The 18,654-nt window shown below is 41.7% G+C and overlaps 1 protein-coding gene across 1 annotated transcript; it reads left to right on the top strand.

The window, feature by feature from the left end:
- Positions 1 to 1,907: 1,907 nt before the first annotated feature.
- Positions 1,908 to 15,826, top strand: cass4 (Cas scaffold protein family member 4). The gene is given in 8 exon segments (XM_054616422.1): positions 1,908 to 2,049; positions 10,703 to 11,125; positions 12,477 to 12,560; positions 12,663 to 12,716; positions 12,823 to 14,017; positions 14,020 to 14,108; positions 14,799 to 14,882; positions 15,114 to 15,826. Coding segments are annotated over 8 exon segments (2,349 nt in total). The 5' UTR covers positions 1,908 to 2,046; the 3' UTR covers positions 15,531 to 15,826.
- Positions 15,827 to 18,654: the final 2,828 nt, after the last annotated feature.

The raw sequence follows: 18,654 nt of genomic DNA, 5'->3' as shown, positions 1-18,654 counted from the left end.
TCTACCTTTTCCGTGACCTCAGTGAACTCCTCACTTCCTCCAGTTCCGTGGTGACTTTCATTTTCATTTAATTTGCAGTGGAACTTGTGGGACAGTACTTAAAGGGTAATTTCTATATTTTTCAACTTCGTTGTACCCATAGGCCGTGGTTTCACTTGTCTTTTCAGCATGACTTCTGTGATCGGTAGGGGACATCAGAACTCAGTCAGCATATGGGTCTTGACTGACCGAATAGTGATCGGTTATATTTGGTGGTCAAAGGAGCGGCTGTAAAACGGTGGATAAACACATTTAGTTTCCAAAAAATACTTCGCAAAAGAAGTCCCCCCCATTATTTTGTTTACCTCAGGACTCAGACAGCAGGTCTGAGCTCTGCTCCTGTCCCAATTTTGCTCCTCTCTTTGAGATAAACATGACGTGATGATTGTGCCCACTTGCTGTCCACACCTCACAGAGATCAGAACTCAAAGCGAGCCAGGCCGTGTCGGTATGCAGTCTGGCTGATCGGATCCCAATGTGAGCGAGATCCGATCTCGGAGCATACAGACTTGACAGTTCATACGTCCTGGTACGATCGGATGACAACATTCTCATTAAAAAGAGTAACCACGGCCTGAGAGACAAACATGGCAAATAAGGTTGCTGGTAAACATACTGAAGATCGCCTTTTAAGAGCAAAGTACCATTTCTTTATATGTTTTCTCTTTTTGATAACACTTTGTGAATGATACCCAGAACCTGTGTTTTAAAGTCTGACCTTTTTTTTTTAATCCTCTCTGCCCAGACACTTCAGATTTCTCAGCTGTCTGTCGTCATTGACAACGGAGTTGTTTTGTTGTCTTATTTTCTCTTTTCTATTTTGTCTGCATCCCTTGTTGTAATTCAGTAATTTTTTTAGCAAACGATTAAAAGGAACAAGCCTCTCCTGTGAATGTGATGGTGAAAAGTCCCCTTTCAGAGCTCCTAAACCACAGCTATGGTAATATCCTGTGAGTATTTTAAGACCACAGTTGTTGCTGCAAAAAGCTAGCAACCTGCATATTTCTAAAACACACACACACACACACACACACACACACACACACACACACACACACACACACACACACACACACACACACACAGAGTCCTTGTAGATACACATGTATGTATCGTGGTATTTGTTCTGTAGGGCTTAATTCATAAACCTAGAAAAAGTCCAATCTTGAAATGTCTGATTGTTTTAATGTTGTCGACACATTTCTTTTATCGAAATATGTGTTTGACATCCTCCACAAATTGTAAAAAATAAATAAATAATGTTAAGAAAAAGGAGATAAAACCTCCATCTAAGCTCCAGCCTGCACCCACAGATATAAAGGTCACCCTGCCCCATCACCCCTCTGCATTCCCCAACCCCCCAACCCCGACTCTCCCAGACGCTGCTGTCTGTGTTGTCCGGACAACAACGAGTAAAGCCACCAAGAATTTTTCCGCCTCAAACAAACTAACCCCCCCACCTCCACCTCACCAAAAACAACCCTGCCAAATAAGTCTGTCACGCATATGGGGGAATTTGTCAGTTTTATTAGAAAAGAGGAAGCACAAAAGAAAGATCCCTCAGTTAGTTAGAAAAGTAAATGATGAGTGATGTTACTTCTGCTTTTTCAGGAAGATGGTGTGTGTGTGTGGGTGGATGTGTTCACAGAGTGGCATGAAGCTAAGTTTAAAAAAAAAAAAGAAAAAAAGAAGCAAAACGTGGTGGGGTTGGGCAGCTGCAGAGGAAGGCGGGGGCGGGGGGGTCTCTTGGGCCAATGGGGCTGTGGGGGACGGCAGCTCTGTCGATGACACGGACCTCTGACTCCACCCAGAGCGTAAAACATCGTGGCTCTCACTGACAGCTCAGACAATATGCTTGTGAGGCACCAACTAGGAGTAAATCCCCTTAAAGAACTTTCTCACACTCACACACACTCATGGAGTGAGACGGTTTCACTGAAAAACTCATCCGCCGTGGACAGGACCTACTCTCCGTACTGGAACCCTGAACGCAACTGCCTCACAAACATGGTGAGTACTCAGGCTGCATCTGACAACATTACAGTGTTATTGTGACAACTTTGTTTATTTATATTTTTTAGTCTCAGTTTCGACAGTCCATTTTTTTTTTTTTTTTTTTGATGCTCGTCAGAGGGAATGTCCCTGCAGACCACCTGCTTGGATTGCAATTTAATTTTCGGTGTCAGCTACCACCTATTTCCACACACGGGCCCCCTCTGACCCGCTCCACGCTGTCGGCCGTAACCCGAGAGAGGGAGTCCAGAGTGAAACTTTATGAGCCTCATTAACACACAAGCCTTTAGAAGTGAGATTATCAACTCAGGCTGCTCGGAAAATAAAGAAAAAAACACCTAATTGGGACATTAGGGCTGATGTTTCATTTCTTAAATGTTGCACTTCTGCGTGTCCTTAATATTTTGGCTTAATTTTGCATTGATTTCTGAATTATAAAACCAGTAAATGTGTCTCAACTCTCAGCATTCTAACAGCTGATCAAACTGCCTGCACGTTGGCTTCTGATCCTTAAAACCTCCTGAACATTTGTTGCTCCTCTCTCTTCATACTTTTTGTCAGAGGGGATCTGCTGAGTGAACCTCACATAGTCCGTCCAGATGATGCCTCTTTAACCTCAGCAGGACTGTCACTTATTGGGTCTGGATGTTTTTGATGAAACTGGTGGCTGAATTCAAAGTTTGACTACTTGGCTGTTGGTGAACTTGGTTTCTGAATTATTGTGGCCCGAGAAATGATAGATGCATTTAAAAAGCATTTGCAGCGTTTGGTCTCAACGAGTCTGTTTGCTAAAGGATCCCCCAGTGTAACTAAGCGGAACTGCGAGGTAGCCAGCAGCAAATTGAGAAAAAAAGATTTCATTTAGTTCAAGAGAGTAGGAGAATGTCTAAGACTACTTTTGATTGATGAATTCAGTTATTTGATTATTATAGAACAGAATAACTCCATTTGATTGGGGCCTACCACAACAGTCATAATCTTCCCAGGTCCTATCTGAGGCTCACAGTGGAGGAAAGGATATGCATCATCCTGATATTTTCCCATGCAAAACAAATATGCAACTGAGCTCATCTTATTCATCGCTTCTGTGAAAAAAAAAAAATATGACAGGTTTGGTTGATGACTAATTTTTAGCCACCTCATTTCCGTTCTATAGGGTTATTTGTATTGGAATTTATTTCCTTTTTTAGTTCATTGAAAGCTATTTTGGGAGGCCTCGTGTGCTGTTTTTAACATCTGAGAGCAAGAGTCAGTAGACAGTCATGAGGGCTTATGTGCAGCAGCAGCAGGAGGCTGACATGGAGAAGTGGCAGCATCCTCTTCACATCCCACTCAAGGAAATTCAATTCTCCATCTTTCCTGTATGTTATCCAGCAACTGTCCATGTGTTTAACTGCTGAGGATTATTAATCTACAGCAAAAGTGAGGTGCCCCCGTCGTTCATCCTGTAAGGACGTATGCCAACTGGGCTATAGGCTCTCCAGTATTGAAACAAACAAAGACTTTCACCCAGGAGACCTTACTTACTCAAGTTTCACAACAAGCAGGCCAATTACTTTAGTTGCCTAAACCTAAAAACTACGTTAAGGTTTTTATTTTTATTTTTAAGGAACGGCTTTTTTACACTGCACATTGCCCCAGGCCAAGTGAGGTGTAGACCTGGGACTAAATGAGCTGTTAGCTTCGGACTAAGTGAGCTGTTAGCATGTATCTTAGAAAGCTTTCACATTCCAAAGTGGGCTAACCCTGACTTTACCTAGGGTGTAAGCTTTGAGTTTGCGGGGTTAACCCCTGAAAATGGGCTAAACACGAGGCTAAATATTGCCAGTGAGAAACAGGTCAAAGGAAACAATGGTATTTGCGTCACATTTTTGCTGTCCGATCTGTTAAAGAGAAGTCGCGTATCAATCTAGAATGCAAACATTCGTCAGTGCTTTAACCCAAGGCTAGTGTGCAGTGTGAATCGAATAGCCAAATTCAACATGGTATCGTTAAGGGAACCTTCAGATTTCCTGCAAAATCTGACCGTTTTACACAAAGTAAAAAGCAGTGTTTAGGCTCGAAAGTAGTAATTTTCAAATGTTTAGTGTAGCACCGTTAAATTCACAGTCGGTAAATATACTGTTAGTGTCTGTACAGGGAGAAAAACACTGGAACAAACCAGTGTTAAGTCTGCCCATGCGTCCAAATACCCAACCACCCAACATGCTCCTGTTCACTGTAAATGTATAAACAGCTACAAGTAAAGCTGCAACGTGACCACACAGTGAATATATATTCAGTATATATGTCCTGTGACACTGTGACAGAAGATGAAACTGAGGAAGTGCGAGTATAAATAAAACCGCAATGTGAGCAGTGAGATAAGTTCCTGCTGCATGTTATCGGCGGTTCCTCACATTGTCCAGTCCGTCATCCACTGTTACTGTTATGCCTAACTCAATACAGTATTTATTTTAAGTCTGTTTGTTGTAAGATTCAGTTTAACTCTTGTTTTAACTCAAACATGTTTTCTGGCAGCAAGAATCCAACATTGAAATCAAGCTGAGTCAGCTATCTGTTTCCCGTCTTTCATACTTCTCTAAAAACCTTCAAATGGCTGCACTAGTACTCCAATCTACTAGACTGTTAGTTTAAAGTGGTTGCATTTTTGTTCAAATTGTACTTACAATCACTTCTAGTGAACTCTGCAGCCTTAATTGTGGTTCAGCAGTGTAATACAGTACAGCTAAAATATACTTTACTTCCATCTGCTTGCTAGTATAAGAAATTATTTAATAACGTTAACAATTGAATAATTTAATTAAAAAATGCACGTGCACAACTGCAGTCTGTTCGTATGTATCAATAGAATCTGCGATCAAAGGTCCATTTACTAGCTTTTAGAGCTTTCAACTACATCTCACAGTCTTCGTTTGTTCATACGTTAAAGCAAGTGGTACATTTTAAAGTTATTGTTTTATAGAAAGAAACCAATTTTGTGCCAAATGTCCGCATATTACCTAATTTAAATACCTGAATTACACAGCTCCATTTTGTCTCGTTTGTACAGGTTTAGTGGCCGCAAAAAGCCGCCCAATCCTTTGGTAAATTCGCCCCTGAGTGTATTGATTTGACAAATAGTGCGTTTTGTTGTTCATTTGTATTCATTTTAACAAATAACAGTCCAAAAATAATCATGAAAGTAAAGCAAATCGGAGATCTGCGTCCAGAAAAGGACCAAATAATCAATTGCAGATTACATCAGATCATGCATCTTTAATAGACTTTTTTTTAAAAACACATTAAGTCTACTTCCTGTTGTGGTGACTCTCATATTTTAATAAAAAGATTAGCTGTCGATGAGGAATGTTTACTAAAATGTCCTTGGAAGTTTGTGTGTGTGCTTTGGTTTATGATATTTTGACATAGTTCTCACCAGTTTCCATACAGGAAATACCAGGGCAGCTGTAGGGAGTCAGTGTCACTGCCACGGAGCCTGAATCTGTGTCATCTTGGATCCGTTCAGGTTGGCAAAGGTGATTTTCCATGGAGCACATCTGAGGATCTTTTAAGATGATAAAATTGATCGACCTTTGAATGAATTCCCAGAATGTCAGAAAATAATTTACGGGGAAACCAAATCGCTCTCCCAGTGTTTTTCCCTCTATTTGTCTGCCCCCCCCCCCCCTCGTATCTTAAATACTGTGGGAAAGTTTATTATGTCATATTTACAGGATGACTTCCTGTCTGAATTCATGAAATTATCACAAAGATTATCTCAACTATGTGCTCTGCCTCATCTTGAACACTCTGCTCCCTCCGCTCCATCTAGGGAAAAAATAAACTTTTTCTAAATTTTAGTGAACCTTTAGTCGTGTGTGACGGATTGGATCACCACCACCGTGGGTGTCTCCCTGGGCCCGGCATGTGTCTGAATGTATAATGGATGAGATGCTGACCTGACCCCCGGGGTCCTGCCCAGGCTGTCAAAGGGCAAAAGGCCAGTGTGAACCAAGAGGGAGTCGTTCCCACACTGGGAACCACTTCCTGGACTAGTTCCTGTTCCAGTGTCTCTCTGGGATTGAATGCCCTTAGTACGTTGACTCTATAGTGCGTTTTTACAGGTGCTCTCTGATAACATTTTTGGCAATTAACCAACAGCATTGCTCTTTCATATATAGGGACAAACAAACTTTCAGTGAGTTGCTCCAAAACAATTTTGTTAACCTATCAATCGCTTTAAGCTTTAGTATGATAGAAGAAATGACACATTCAAACAGGGAATTCATAAGCCATAAAACATAATCGAGTCCATCTCAACCCATCTCACAGGTGAAGCAGAGTCTTTTTTCGGCTTCAACTAAAAATGCACAGAAAAACTGTGTCGCTGGCCGCAGAGCAAGGGCTGAGCAGCAGATAGGCACTCAGATGTGTGTGCACTGGTAGTTCCGTTAGCTGTTAGCCAAACACATCGTCCAAAACAATAAACCTGAGCCAACTGATTTCCCCCACTATGAGAAAGTGTGGAGTACTGCAGCCACGAGAAGACCTTTAATGAGCATCAAATATGATGCAGTTTGGTGCAGCAGTATGCAAGATTAGATGTGAACAGACACAGAGATGCACGCATATGCACACACACGAGGTGTTGGCGTTACATATGTTACTATGTTTCACTGCTTTATTTTTTTAAATAAACAATGAACAGTTGATTGATTTTGAGTTGTAACAATAATCAGCAGATTAAATCGCCTATGAAAATAATCTGCAGCTGCAGCCATACTTGAATTTTTGGTGTATTGGAAAAAGTTTGACATCATATAACTGCGAGTTAAAACGAAAATCGTCGTGAATACAACAATCCACTCCACATCCACTGCTCTACTGAAGTAACTTAATTTGGGCTGAGGTGATTTACTGTTTGAACAGAAGCTTTTGAAAGTATTTCCTGGGCCGACGTTAATTTGTGAACAGGATGAAGCGGAGAGAGACGGGAGAGGCAGAGACAGCTGTGCAGTTCAAAGTGCTGAGGGCCAGCTGTCAGAGGGCTGATCCACACAAGCAGGCGTGTGCAGGAATCCAAAAGAGTCACAGCTGAATCTGACTTTGTTACTGTACTCGCTGATCAACATGCAGACACACACACAGGGGCAGGAGTAAACACAGCAACAAGTGGCCTGAATTCAATGGGTGTATAGCAAATTTAGACAAAGAGTAACAGAAAGAAAATCAGATCAATAATCAATCAAAAACACGAAACTATGGTTGTTGGTTTAAATGGCCCCTGCAAAAACAGGTGACTGAAACTCATGGCCTGGATTGATAAATTTCTAGTATGAGTGTTTAGTGACGATCAGGAAACCAATCGGCTGCTAACGTCCTCTTTGGGTGGTGCACTTGGATGATTCCAAGGAGAAAGTACAACCGAGTAAATCCTGGTGGTGCGGTCGCTGACTGTCATTTGACCCCATGTATTTCACTTGCATGTCTGTAGCATGACCCTGAGGACTAGGCCGGCCGTTTGCTGAGGCTTGGTGTGTGTGCTGACGGGGGTGGGGGGTGCTGGGGGCTAGTCGGCTGCGGTCAGAGTGCTCCACAGGCCTGCATCCCAACAGGTGCTGAGCGTGTTGGACTCTGATGGTGAATGGGCTCTTTGTTGCAGAAGACAGCAGACACACACTTACACTCATCAGCTGAGGGGTGTGTGTTTGTTTTGCAGAAGGTCTGTCTGTACCATAATTCCTATAGTTTGTTGGATCTTTCTTTATCTCATTCTTGTAGTAACCATGGACCTTTACAAGGGTACCTTTACTCAGGAACTGTTTTCTTTTTTTTTTTATAGTTTTGACAAAAGAAAATCATTGCTTTTTAAGTGATAAACATACAAAAAGCTCACAGAACATATGCCCCCTCCCCCATCATAGAAAAAAATCATAATATAGCAATAACTAAGTGAAATTAAAGAAAACTACAGGGAGGATGGACTAATTGCAGCAAACTCAAATAATACAAGTTTACATGCCCAGTACATGGTGACAACTTCAGTATAATCAATTACACTGAAATAATAGCAGTGGAGTTCACAATGTAAAATAGAGAGAGAAATAACTAAAGAAAAAGGAGAGAGAGATAACTAAAGAGAATTCAGGAGAGACAGTTTTACTCTGGAACTTACAATTCAAACCACTTAATGCTTCAATATGCTTGTACTTCACTATGTTTAAAGGGCCAGTGTGTGGGGAATCTGTTAGCAGAAATGAGGATAATATATATAAAATAACATAACTATGTTCTCATAAGCGTGTCATCACCTTAAACTGAGAATCGTTGTGTTTTCATTAGCTTAGAATGAGCCCTTCATATCTACAATCAAAAGCTTTACACTCGGCGGCTCACTGTTACAAAGTCAGCCACACTGCTAAATGCTACCAAATCCTAAACACTGTCCCTTTAAGAGGAAAATATTCTAGTTTTCATGTATTTGACAGTTATTGTTAGTAGTTCCTTCAACAATTGAATTACCAAACTGTTTAAATATTTACTCAAATTAGCTCCACTACACCTGCAACATTAAAGATCTATTAATGCATCATTAATAATAATGAAATAATAAATATACAAGAAGCTATTGAGCAACATTGGCACGATAAATGTCATTAGGTTTGCAGCTGTTTAGTCATAAAAGCAAAGTATTACAGCTTATCCAGTTGAAAACACAGATGTCTGTTTAGTCATTAAGTAAGTATCGTCTTAAGTTAGTAAGGAATAATGAATGTACAGAATTTTGTGCAATACAACTCCAGTAAAAGTCGAGATAACCCAGTGTGGAGCAAAATGGTTGACCCACCAACCAACAAAGCGTCCCCAGAGCTCTGCCACTATAGTGTGGCTAAAAATGTTTCGTTAATGATTGAACTAAAAAATGGATAACAAAGACTATCAATGAATCAGGCCTCCCAATGTGTAGTCATGCTTTAGTAATAATTTCTTATACTAGCAAGCAGATGGAAGTAAAGTATATTTTAGCTGTACTGTATTACACTGCTGAATCACAATTAAGGCTGCAGAGTTCACTAGAAGTGATTGTAAGTACAATTTGAACACAAAAATATACACAGCTAATATTGTGAGCTGTTGATTTAACTGATATTGTCAAGTAGCTGTTTTGTGTGGACTGTTCTTTGTAGCTACCATACAATTCATAACATATATCTTTTTTCAAATAAGATGTCTGACAATATCCAGCAGAATGCGAGATTAGCAGTGGACAGACAGAGATGCACACGCCCGTACACACAACTGAAAACATAATCTCCTGCTGAAAGAAAGACTCTCTATGTGCTGTGTCAGGGTGCGGTATACGTTACCTTAAATCATGTGCAAGTGGCAGCAGGCCGATACAGAATATACACACTAAGAGAAGCTTCTTTCTATTTATTGAGCTGTTGTGTCAGTGTGATTGGCTTTGCACTGATGAGACCAGTGTTGTGACTGACAGTTTATTTATTAATCAAATTAAAAAAGGTCAACAAGATCAACCTCCTGTTACGCCAAACACACAGCTGGCTCACATTAACCTTAACATAGAGGTTGTTCGTGAGAAGTGAAATAGATGCATCGATGAGATAAGTGTGAACATCAAGTTATCTCTGTGTGGTGACACAGTCAGTCAGACCACAAGCTGCTCACAGCTAGGGGCTGGGCTTTTGAGGCACATTTCATCATTAACAGCTTGTTTCTCATACTGACAGCCTTCACAAAAAGAACCACAACATACAGATGTAGTGCAGACAGCGTGGTTGCACTGGAGCTCCTGGAACAGGCTGGTCTGTAAAAAGAATTGATCTTTCCAAGTAGTTTCTGATTGCTTACTATAAACCGAATATTGTGTAGTCAGGTTCCTTTTTTTTTTTTATCTGCCCCCAAAACTCATCTCTCTCATGGGTTTCCTTTTTTGGGGGTAAAATAGTCAGTAGCAATATTAACAAAATGTTATGCCTATTCTACATAAACTACTCTATAAAAACTTAAAAAAACAAAACTATAAAAACTATTCAATTTCAGTAATATTTTTTTTTATTGTCTGTGGTATGTTTGTCATATTCAGATGCAATGATGATTGTTGGGTTATATGTACGTTTGTGTGGGCGTGTTTAATAACATGTAAATAGCGTGAACAAGGGTCCTTAATAGGCTTTCTCAATGGTCCAATCATAAGAGCGTGCACTAGGGTCCGTCTTATCAGCGCGCACTGGGGCCCGTTGTAACTACCATATGCCAATGCAGCTGTCACACGTTCAATCTGTTTTAAAAGGTGTAGAACAAAATTAACTTGCATTTGCACATTAATGTATTTTTTAAAGCGATGAGATAGGATGCTCGCAAGCCTGCAAGAGGAAGAAGAAACTGATATACCACTTACGTCAATGTAGAAATAGGAAGTGGAATTGTATGATGGCTGAGACTTGTTGCAACATTTTGCAAGAGGAAATGTTGTCATTGGCCTACAGCGGCAAAAGAAATGCATTACGGTTAGTTTTGAGTAAAAACACATGGTTGTGTCAGTTTCAAGTATCTTACTTTAATCATTTAAAGTTTGCCACACACTATCTGCCTACAGGTTTTAACTTCTAATTTTTATTTCCATTATCTCTGTTGTTGATTTTAGAACAAACTTGCGAAGGCGCTCTATGACAACACTGCAGAGTGTGCAGATGAGTTGGCTTTCAGAAGAGGGGACATCGTCACGGTGATGGATCAAAACGTGGCCGGCACCAGTGGATGGTGGATGTGTTCTCTTTATGGACGGCATGGTCTGGCCCCTGCGAACAGGCTGCAGCTTTTACCACAAACTGGAACCACTGCAGGCTCATTACTCCATGACGTAGAAAAAACAAAACTAACTGATGATGGAACTGAAGACAACACGCAAAATATCTACCAGATCCCAAGTGTACCCCGACCCTCCAGCAGCCCAGCTTATGAACGCATGGACATGATCTACAAGGTCCCGTGTACTCCTTTATCAGCTTCAAAAGTTCCATTCCTGCCAGCACTTAGAGACAGCACAGAAGGACCTGATGGATCCAAGGTACAAATTGTTTTTTTACAAGTACTGGATTTCTGTTGAGAGGAGCAAAAGCCTCAATGTATTAGTCAAGGTCTTTACACACTGGGCCTTTTTTTTGTGCGATTAATTCGCGAATTCATATATTTTTAAGTGTATAAGTGTTTTTTACACAAAACACAAATAATTTTTTCATTGGAACCAGGTAGATTTTTCTGAGCTTTCGCACCGAGAACTAAGTCAACAACCAATCACGTTGTGCGGCACAGGTTGAGTTACACATATAATTATGAGGATTACAAATATACAACTCAAAGGATCCATTGACCAAAGCCAAGACGGCAAACTCAATTACTCTTTTAAATCTTGTCAAAGGCAGCACAGACCAAATCAAGTCCTCTCCTTCTTAGGATACTCCGGGGATATGACTAATAAACACGTCGACTTACCAGGGCTTTTATTGTGAAAAGCATGAACGGATTAAGTGGATTTGGTCTGCCGGCCATGTCAATATTAAAAGGAGTAATAAAGTTTACCTTCTTTGTTGCCCCCAAGTTGTTGTTTCATAATCCTCATAGATATAGGCATTACATCAACCTGTTCTGCAAAACGTGATTAGTTATTGACTTTCTTTGCGATGCAAAAGCTCAGAAAAATCTACCTCATTTTGTATTGTACAATTGTATTCATGACATACAACATAAATTCGATAAAATATATTAACGTCGAATTAAAAAAAACGGGGAAAAAAGCTCTCGATGTGTGAAGGCCTTAAACCGGTCTTGTTCTCAGGGGTCAAAGTTGGGCCTCTTCCTTGGGAAGTGTTCACCCTCATGATTAGAGAGGTAGACTGTTGCAGAAATGCAAAGCTGTGAAACCCCTGCTGGAAAAAGAGCTTACAGATGGGGACCAGGGGCCTCTCCATGGGACAGGCATGCAGCACCGGGTCTTTATGAGCCCATAAAAGACCAACAGACACAGACTTCAGACACTTTTAACTACAAACAGCAGCTCATGCCGCCAGGGACCCCAGAAAGACAGAAGTGTCTGTACGTGTGCATGTGCGGCAGAAGGGTGGGGAGAAATAAACCCACATGTTCACGATTTCCTTTCCTGCTCCGGGGGAGTCCTGTTCTCTTCTGCAGTAGCCACCTAATATTCAACGAGCAGCATGGTTTCTATTACAGAGCTGCGTTAATTGGCAAAGTGCATGCATCATGGGGTTATCTTCGGGACTCCCAAAGGAATTCAGAGCAAACACTGTCCCCATAAATGTGTTGATGCAGAGGTCAATGAGGTAGACGCAGCTTTGATCAAAGCAGTGCAAGTGTTACCAGTCAACCCTAATATAACAGCCTGTCTGTCTCGTCTGCAGCCTTCATTCTTCAGTATGGCGTCCCGTCCAACTGGGGAGGTTTATGATGTCCCGAGCCAGGCGAGACGAGCCTCCCTTTTAACTGTGAGCTCCTGGGAATACACACCAAACAAAATGCATCAAACATGTAGTTGCAGTTTGAAGATTTGCTGACCCTTTACTGCTATTGTGATGTTCTATGTGCAGGTGTCAACAACTCCAAGAAATGTGCCGCAGTGCAGCAGTGCAGGAGAGTCTTACGTAAGTTTAAGAAATTTAGAGGGAGTAACGAAGCAAGGAAACTATGATGTGCTCACTTTTAAATGAAGTCAATAGGCCTCTATGACAACTTTGTTTTCATGCGCAGGTGTATGCAGTCCCGCCGCCTTTGCCTCAGGACCCAAACTATGACATCCCTGTTCCCTCGGCCACAGAAGCCCAACAGAAAATGGTGGGTGGATACAATACCCTTCCCAGTCCCCGCAAGCCTGAGTGGATCTATGATGTGCCAATGGGTCCTGAGAGGCAAAGTCCACCCCAAGGCTCCTATGACCCCTCCAAAGCCATTTGCAGGCAACTCTTTGACACTTTTCCAGCACGTGCTTGGCCCATTCAAAGAGGCAGTCCAACTATCCTCTATGATATACCAAAACCCAATTCGCCTGACATCTCAAGTCCACCCAGAGTGCTGCCAAGGGTCTCCATTTACGACAAGCCCCCAACTCAGAGGCTTACAGAGGAGTTGGTTTATGCGGTTCCTCCCCAGGAGGAACCCCTCACTCGACTAATTAGTGATCCCCCCAGTGATCATATACCCCTAGAGTGCAGGGGCGACTCAAGCAGTGCTCATGAACTCGCAAGTGTGCGTCTGCAGCGAATGAGGAACTTCCTGGCCTGCACGACGTTCCGTGAACTTCCTGGAAGCAGGGAGTCGCTGGTGAAGGAGGAAGACGAGCGAGGTAGAACCCTGCGTCTCTCTGCAGCCGACAGTCAAAGGATCAGCACGGCCTCCAGCTCCTCCACCAGCTCCTGTGACTCTCTGCCTCTGAGCTCGTCCTCTCCCGAGCCTCTGCGAGAGGTGATGCTCAGCCAGGACGAGGCCTGCCGCAAACTTCTTGACCTGCGGGACTCCGTTTGCAGGGCCGTGCCCAGTCTAATGGACTTTGTCAGCAGTCACTGGAGGAGCAGAGAACATCTGGAGAAACACCTGAAGGAGATCAAAGAAGCAGCAGAGGTGATTGCATGTTCTTTGTCGTGCTTTCTGAACTTTGCACTGGACGTTAAGGGCAACGCCAGCCATTTGACAGATGCCAACCTTCAGACCCGGCTCTGTAAACAGCTGTCCATCGTAGAAGACTCAGGTGTGATCCTACAACAAACAGTTAGTGCTCTTAACATGGCTGGATGGCCCCTCAACTCACTCTGTCAGGACCCTGGGAAGATCCAGAACCCTGACCAACTGGAGCGCTTCGTCATGGTGGCGCGCACTGTTCCAGAGGACGTCAAGCGCCTGGTGTCCATCATCAATGCCAATGGCAAGCTTCTGTTCAGAGCCCCTCAAAACCTCCAGAGCCAGAGATGAAGAAAAGTCCTGATGAAAGTGAACAAGGAGAGGACTTAGTAGAGGATGACAACGACTACGTAGAGCTACAGGTATGAGCTTCTCGTCTTCTAAGGCCCTGATCGGACAAAGCGTTTTAGCAACCAGGGGTGACTTTTAGTAATTGTTTTCAATGAGAGTGAAGGGTTACGCGTGCTGCAATTGCATTTCTGAGCACCTCGCATTTTTCCGCTTTATGCGCCTCGCTTTTTTGCAGGAGCGCCCTCGAATTAAAAAAAAGTTAAACTCGGAATGGAAAAGCGTCCAACGTCATAAGCGTTAATGTCTCTGAGTGGTGACTTTTGCTGGATACGTGGACCTATTTGACTTTACCAACCATACCTGCCATGATCTGAACAGAAAAAAGCCAGAGGCAAATTAGTGCGGTACTTGAGGTTTCGGGTTAAGTTGTTTTAACTGTAAGTCATTTAAACTGTACAGTTCATGGTTTGCCTTAAGCAAACATTAGCACTCATTTCAGTTGTTGCCTAACAACAATTATAATAAAAAAGACGCAGCAAACAACAACAACAACAACAAAATGGCAGTGCGGTGCGCTTTGTATTTTCAACCTGTAAAACGCTCCACGTCTGATCAGGCCCTGAATCAACACACTTATCGTGAGTTACTATGGTAACTGAATCATGATAAATTATTCAGTTATCATTCAATCAAGGAAAAAACAAAGCATATTTAGTAATATAACTTTAAAACTAATTCATTTGATTTTGACTTTTCCTCAGACTAAGAATGACTTTGAAAAGCAGCAGAAGGAAGTGCCGAAGGAACCAAAAGAAAATGTCCCACCAGTCTCTAACAAGGCACAGGTTGGTATCTCCTATTATTATTATATTATTATAACAATAGGGATATGTTCCTACTTAATGTGCATGACCAAACCACAAAACACCTTTGCCTCTCAGAAAATGTGATCAGCAATGATGATATTCAGGATTTAGGTTTTTCTTCTTAGTCAGAAAAAGACAGAAAACACTGTGGTCCATAAGACATAATATGAGGCCGTCTTCACCTTCTTTTTCTATGTCTCTACTGCTTAGGCTGATAACAAGCGTCACTCCTCCGAGTCCGGCAGCGGCACCGAGGAGCATCAACCAGCCTCCCTGTCAGAGCACTGCCGGCTTTACTTTGGCGCTCTCCAGAAGGCCATCGGGGGATTTGTGGGCAGCCTTCGGGACGGGCAGCCGCCGGAGAAGTTCATCTCGCAAAGCAAGCTGGTGATCATGGTGGGCCAGAGACTGGTGGACACCCTGTACAGGGAGGCCCAACGGGGAGGCTCCTCCCAGAGCCTCCTGTGCAAGAGCAACCACCTGTGTGCTCTCCTGAAGCAGCTGGCCGTGGCCACGAAGAAGGCGGCGCTGCACTTCCCCGACAAGCAAGCCCTGCACGAGGCTCAAGAGTTTGCAAAGGAACTGGCCCAAAGAGCACAGCACTTTCGGATATCGCTTGACCTGTGAGCGTGCACATTTCAGGAGCGCTGATTTGGTTTTACAGCAAAAGACATTGGTTTATTCAGCATCAGTTTCCTTTTACATTCATGCCATATTTAACTATGTTCAAGCTTCACTAGCCAAAAAGATGCTTTCTGCTGAATGCTATTATTTTAATGACTGGTTAAAATGTTAATGATGTAAAAAAAAGGTGCTGGGACGAGCAGAACAATTGAAATATGGAGTTGTATTTTGTACTAGAATAAGACGACTTCACCACAGTGGAGGTCCAAAATAAGTTGCACATTTAGGATACTATACTCAAGCCAATTTTAAAATGCAATTTAAAATATGTAAAGTATAACATAATTTGTTTTATATAATTTACAACATTTTTGTATTTTCTGAATATTTTTTGTTATCTGGATGCTTTTTGTATTTTATTACTTTATTGTGTAAGAGGTACACTCTCCAGGGTAGTAGTTTGATACATTCTACTTTTTATGAATATTTATGTAAATATTCTAAAAAACAAAATGTGTTATGCATTCCCAAACAACACATGTTGGATTTTTATTGATATTAAACTTAAAAACTGAAAACTCTTAATGTTATTTTGTGAATGTCTATCTGAAGCATACAAAGATGCACTTTTAGTGCTCTCTGTAAAAAGGATATAAATGGCATTTAGGTTTACTAGTCATGAGTACTATTCAGTTCATCTGATTATGTCCTCCCAGTAAGTCACCGGAGATGCTGTTAGTGGCATTATGGGAAATGTAGGATCCAGTGTTTTTGGCTCTTGACCCAAACTAGGGGCTAGTTCGATTTTGTCCGTTCTTTTTTAGAAATCCCTTGTGTGTTCCTCATCTTTATGAAAGTGCAATACTAAATAAGTGGAGTTTAAAAGTGTGATTTGTTGTAGCTCACTGTAGTGGAAATATTTTTTTCCACTGTTCCGCCTCCACAGGAAGGTAAGAGGTCAGTGTCATTTCAGAACAGGAACCCTGGTGTTGGTGTAGCTTCAGTTTTGTTGCGTTTTGATTAACCTTTTAACACCCACGAGATTCCAGCACTATGTCAATCAAATGATAGAGGTACAATGACAGCAGAGCAAACAACGAAAGTATGAAATTTGAGGTTACTCCCTACCTTAAAGGCCTTATGGCAATGAATAACCCCTTGAAATGTATGATTTATGAAACTTTAAATCTAAGCAGATGACCCCCTGAAAGAGATGAGTGTTTAAGAGTTAAAAAATCTTTTAAAAAATGTTGCGGCTCTCTGAAAATGTCTGTCATTAAGGCTGCTACGAGGAACTTTCATTTTGTGTTGATTTTGGCGGTCCTTGTGGACAAAAGCGGTAGTGTTTCAGATACCCAGAATCCCTGTAGAAAATCTCTAAGTTTACTGCAGCTGGGTCTGATAGTCTGACCTGCTCAGTCCTGGTTCTGGTTCTCCCGTGCCTCCCTTCCCACCAGCAGGCCCAGCAATTTGGTCTGAGTCTCCTGCAGCGTGGTGTCAGTGCTGGCTCCCAGAGAGGACCAGAGGAGCAGAGAGGGAGGAAATAGACAATCCTCGCTGATGGAGTTAAGAATAACATATAGAAATAGACAATCTTTTCATTATGGTCTACATTATCCTGATGTAGGTCATATAGAGGATCATCTAATAAATTGATTAAACATGCACTGTTTCATTTTGCATGATTACATTAAACATGATTTATGGTGCAAACAATTATTTACATGACATGGACACATGATCTTTTAAAAACAGGGCAAAATGGGTCCCTTAAAGCCCCAGGTTCAATTTGTGTGAAATAGTTGATTCTTTGTAAGTAGCAAGCATTTATATAATGCTTTCATATCTCCCATTTTCAGCCTTTCCAGTACCCATGCTGCCATTCTATTCAGTATGCCAGAAAAAGATTTAGTAAGATAATACATAAAATACCAGGATGTTCTTTTACATCTTGAAGTATGCAAGCCAGCAAGATTTTCTGGCTATTCTGACCCACGATCATCTGCGCTGCAAATAAATGAGCAACAGGGTCAAAGTTCAAGATGCAATGTTATGAAGAAGAGTTTGTCCCAGTTGAATGCATACTGCATGCAATACAGCTACAGTTTGCAATAAATAAAGAAGTCAACCTCTGACTGACTGCTGCACACACAAGCAGTTCCTTACTGCATGCTGCCCTCTAGCAGTGCTGTGTGGATATGATTCTAAACGTGCACGCTTTTTTTCAGGCTAAAGGACATTCTCATTATCTACACTGGATATTTAGAAGTAACTTCACGACTAATCATGTGTACATATCACATTATCCAGTTGTCTAAATTTTTTGGACTGATACACGATGAGGAGATATTCCAGGAAATGATAAAGGTCAAAACAATTGGTCATTGAGGGCTTTTAAAAAACAGCTAAACCTGTTGCATAGCTAGCCTGCCATGTCAAACAGCAGACACATTAAGTCACTTTTAGGTGTGATGTTAGATGACATTAATTACACTTTAAACTATTTTGCCATTGCCGTTTGGGGAAACCGCCAACTTGATGATTGGTTGATTGGCACTAAAAAAAGTCTGAAGATGATCCTATGACCCCCAACCACAAATCAGAAAAAACAACACCCTCAAACACAAAGATTCAAACTTATCAAGATAGTAAATAAACGGGATTAAGTGTTCTGCTTTGTGGGGTTAAATAAATCAGAAAAAACACCACACAGTTATTCATTTGACAGAGTCATATCCACTGACAATAATGCCATGATGTCTTTTTTCAAAAAAACTATTATTGTTTGACAACTGACAGCAGTGCTTTGAGCGCAGGCTTCTGCTTTATTTGGATGAAATCAACTGCGGAAGTTAGCGGCAGTGAACTCTCTTGTTTTCCTCGAGTGCCTCTGTACGTGCCTGTACGTCATGTCGTCATGTGTTTCACTCTCTCTCTCAGGGCAGACTCACAACCTCTGCCATGGCTCCGTGAACCAATACATGGCACCAAGCAGCCATGAACCCCAAAATAATAACTCACCAACAACTGAAGGCCATTAAATAGGATCCTTACTTAGTTTCTTTCAAAATTATTCCACCTCCTGCAATATCCGCAGCTACAAGCCGGCTGTTAGTCACTGTAGGCG

Source organism: Anoplopoma fimbria, chromosome 17 (assembly GCF_027596085.1).
Source record: "Anoplopoma fimbria isolate UVic2021 breed Golden Eagle Sablefish chromosome 17, Afim_UVic_2022, whole genome shotgun sequence".
NCBI classification, from domain to species: Eukaryota; Metazoa; Chordata; class Actinopteri; order Perciformes; family Anoplopomatidae; genus Anoplopoma; species Anoplopoma fimbria.
This window is presented reverse-complemented; position numbering and strand designations above follow the sequence as displayed.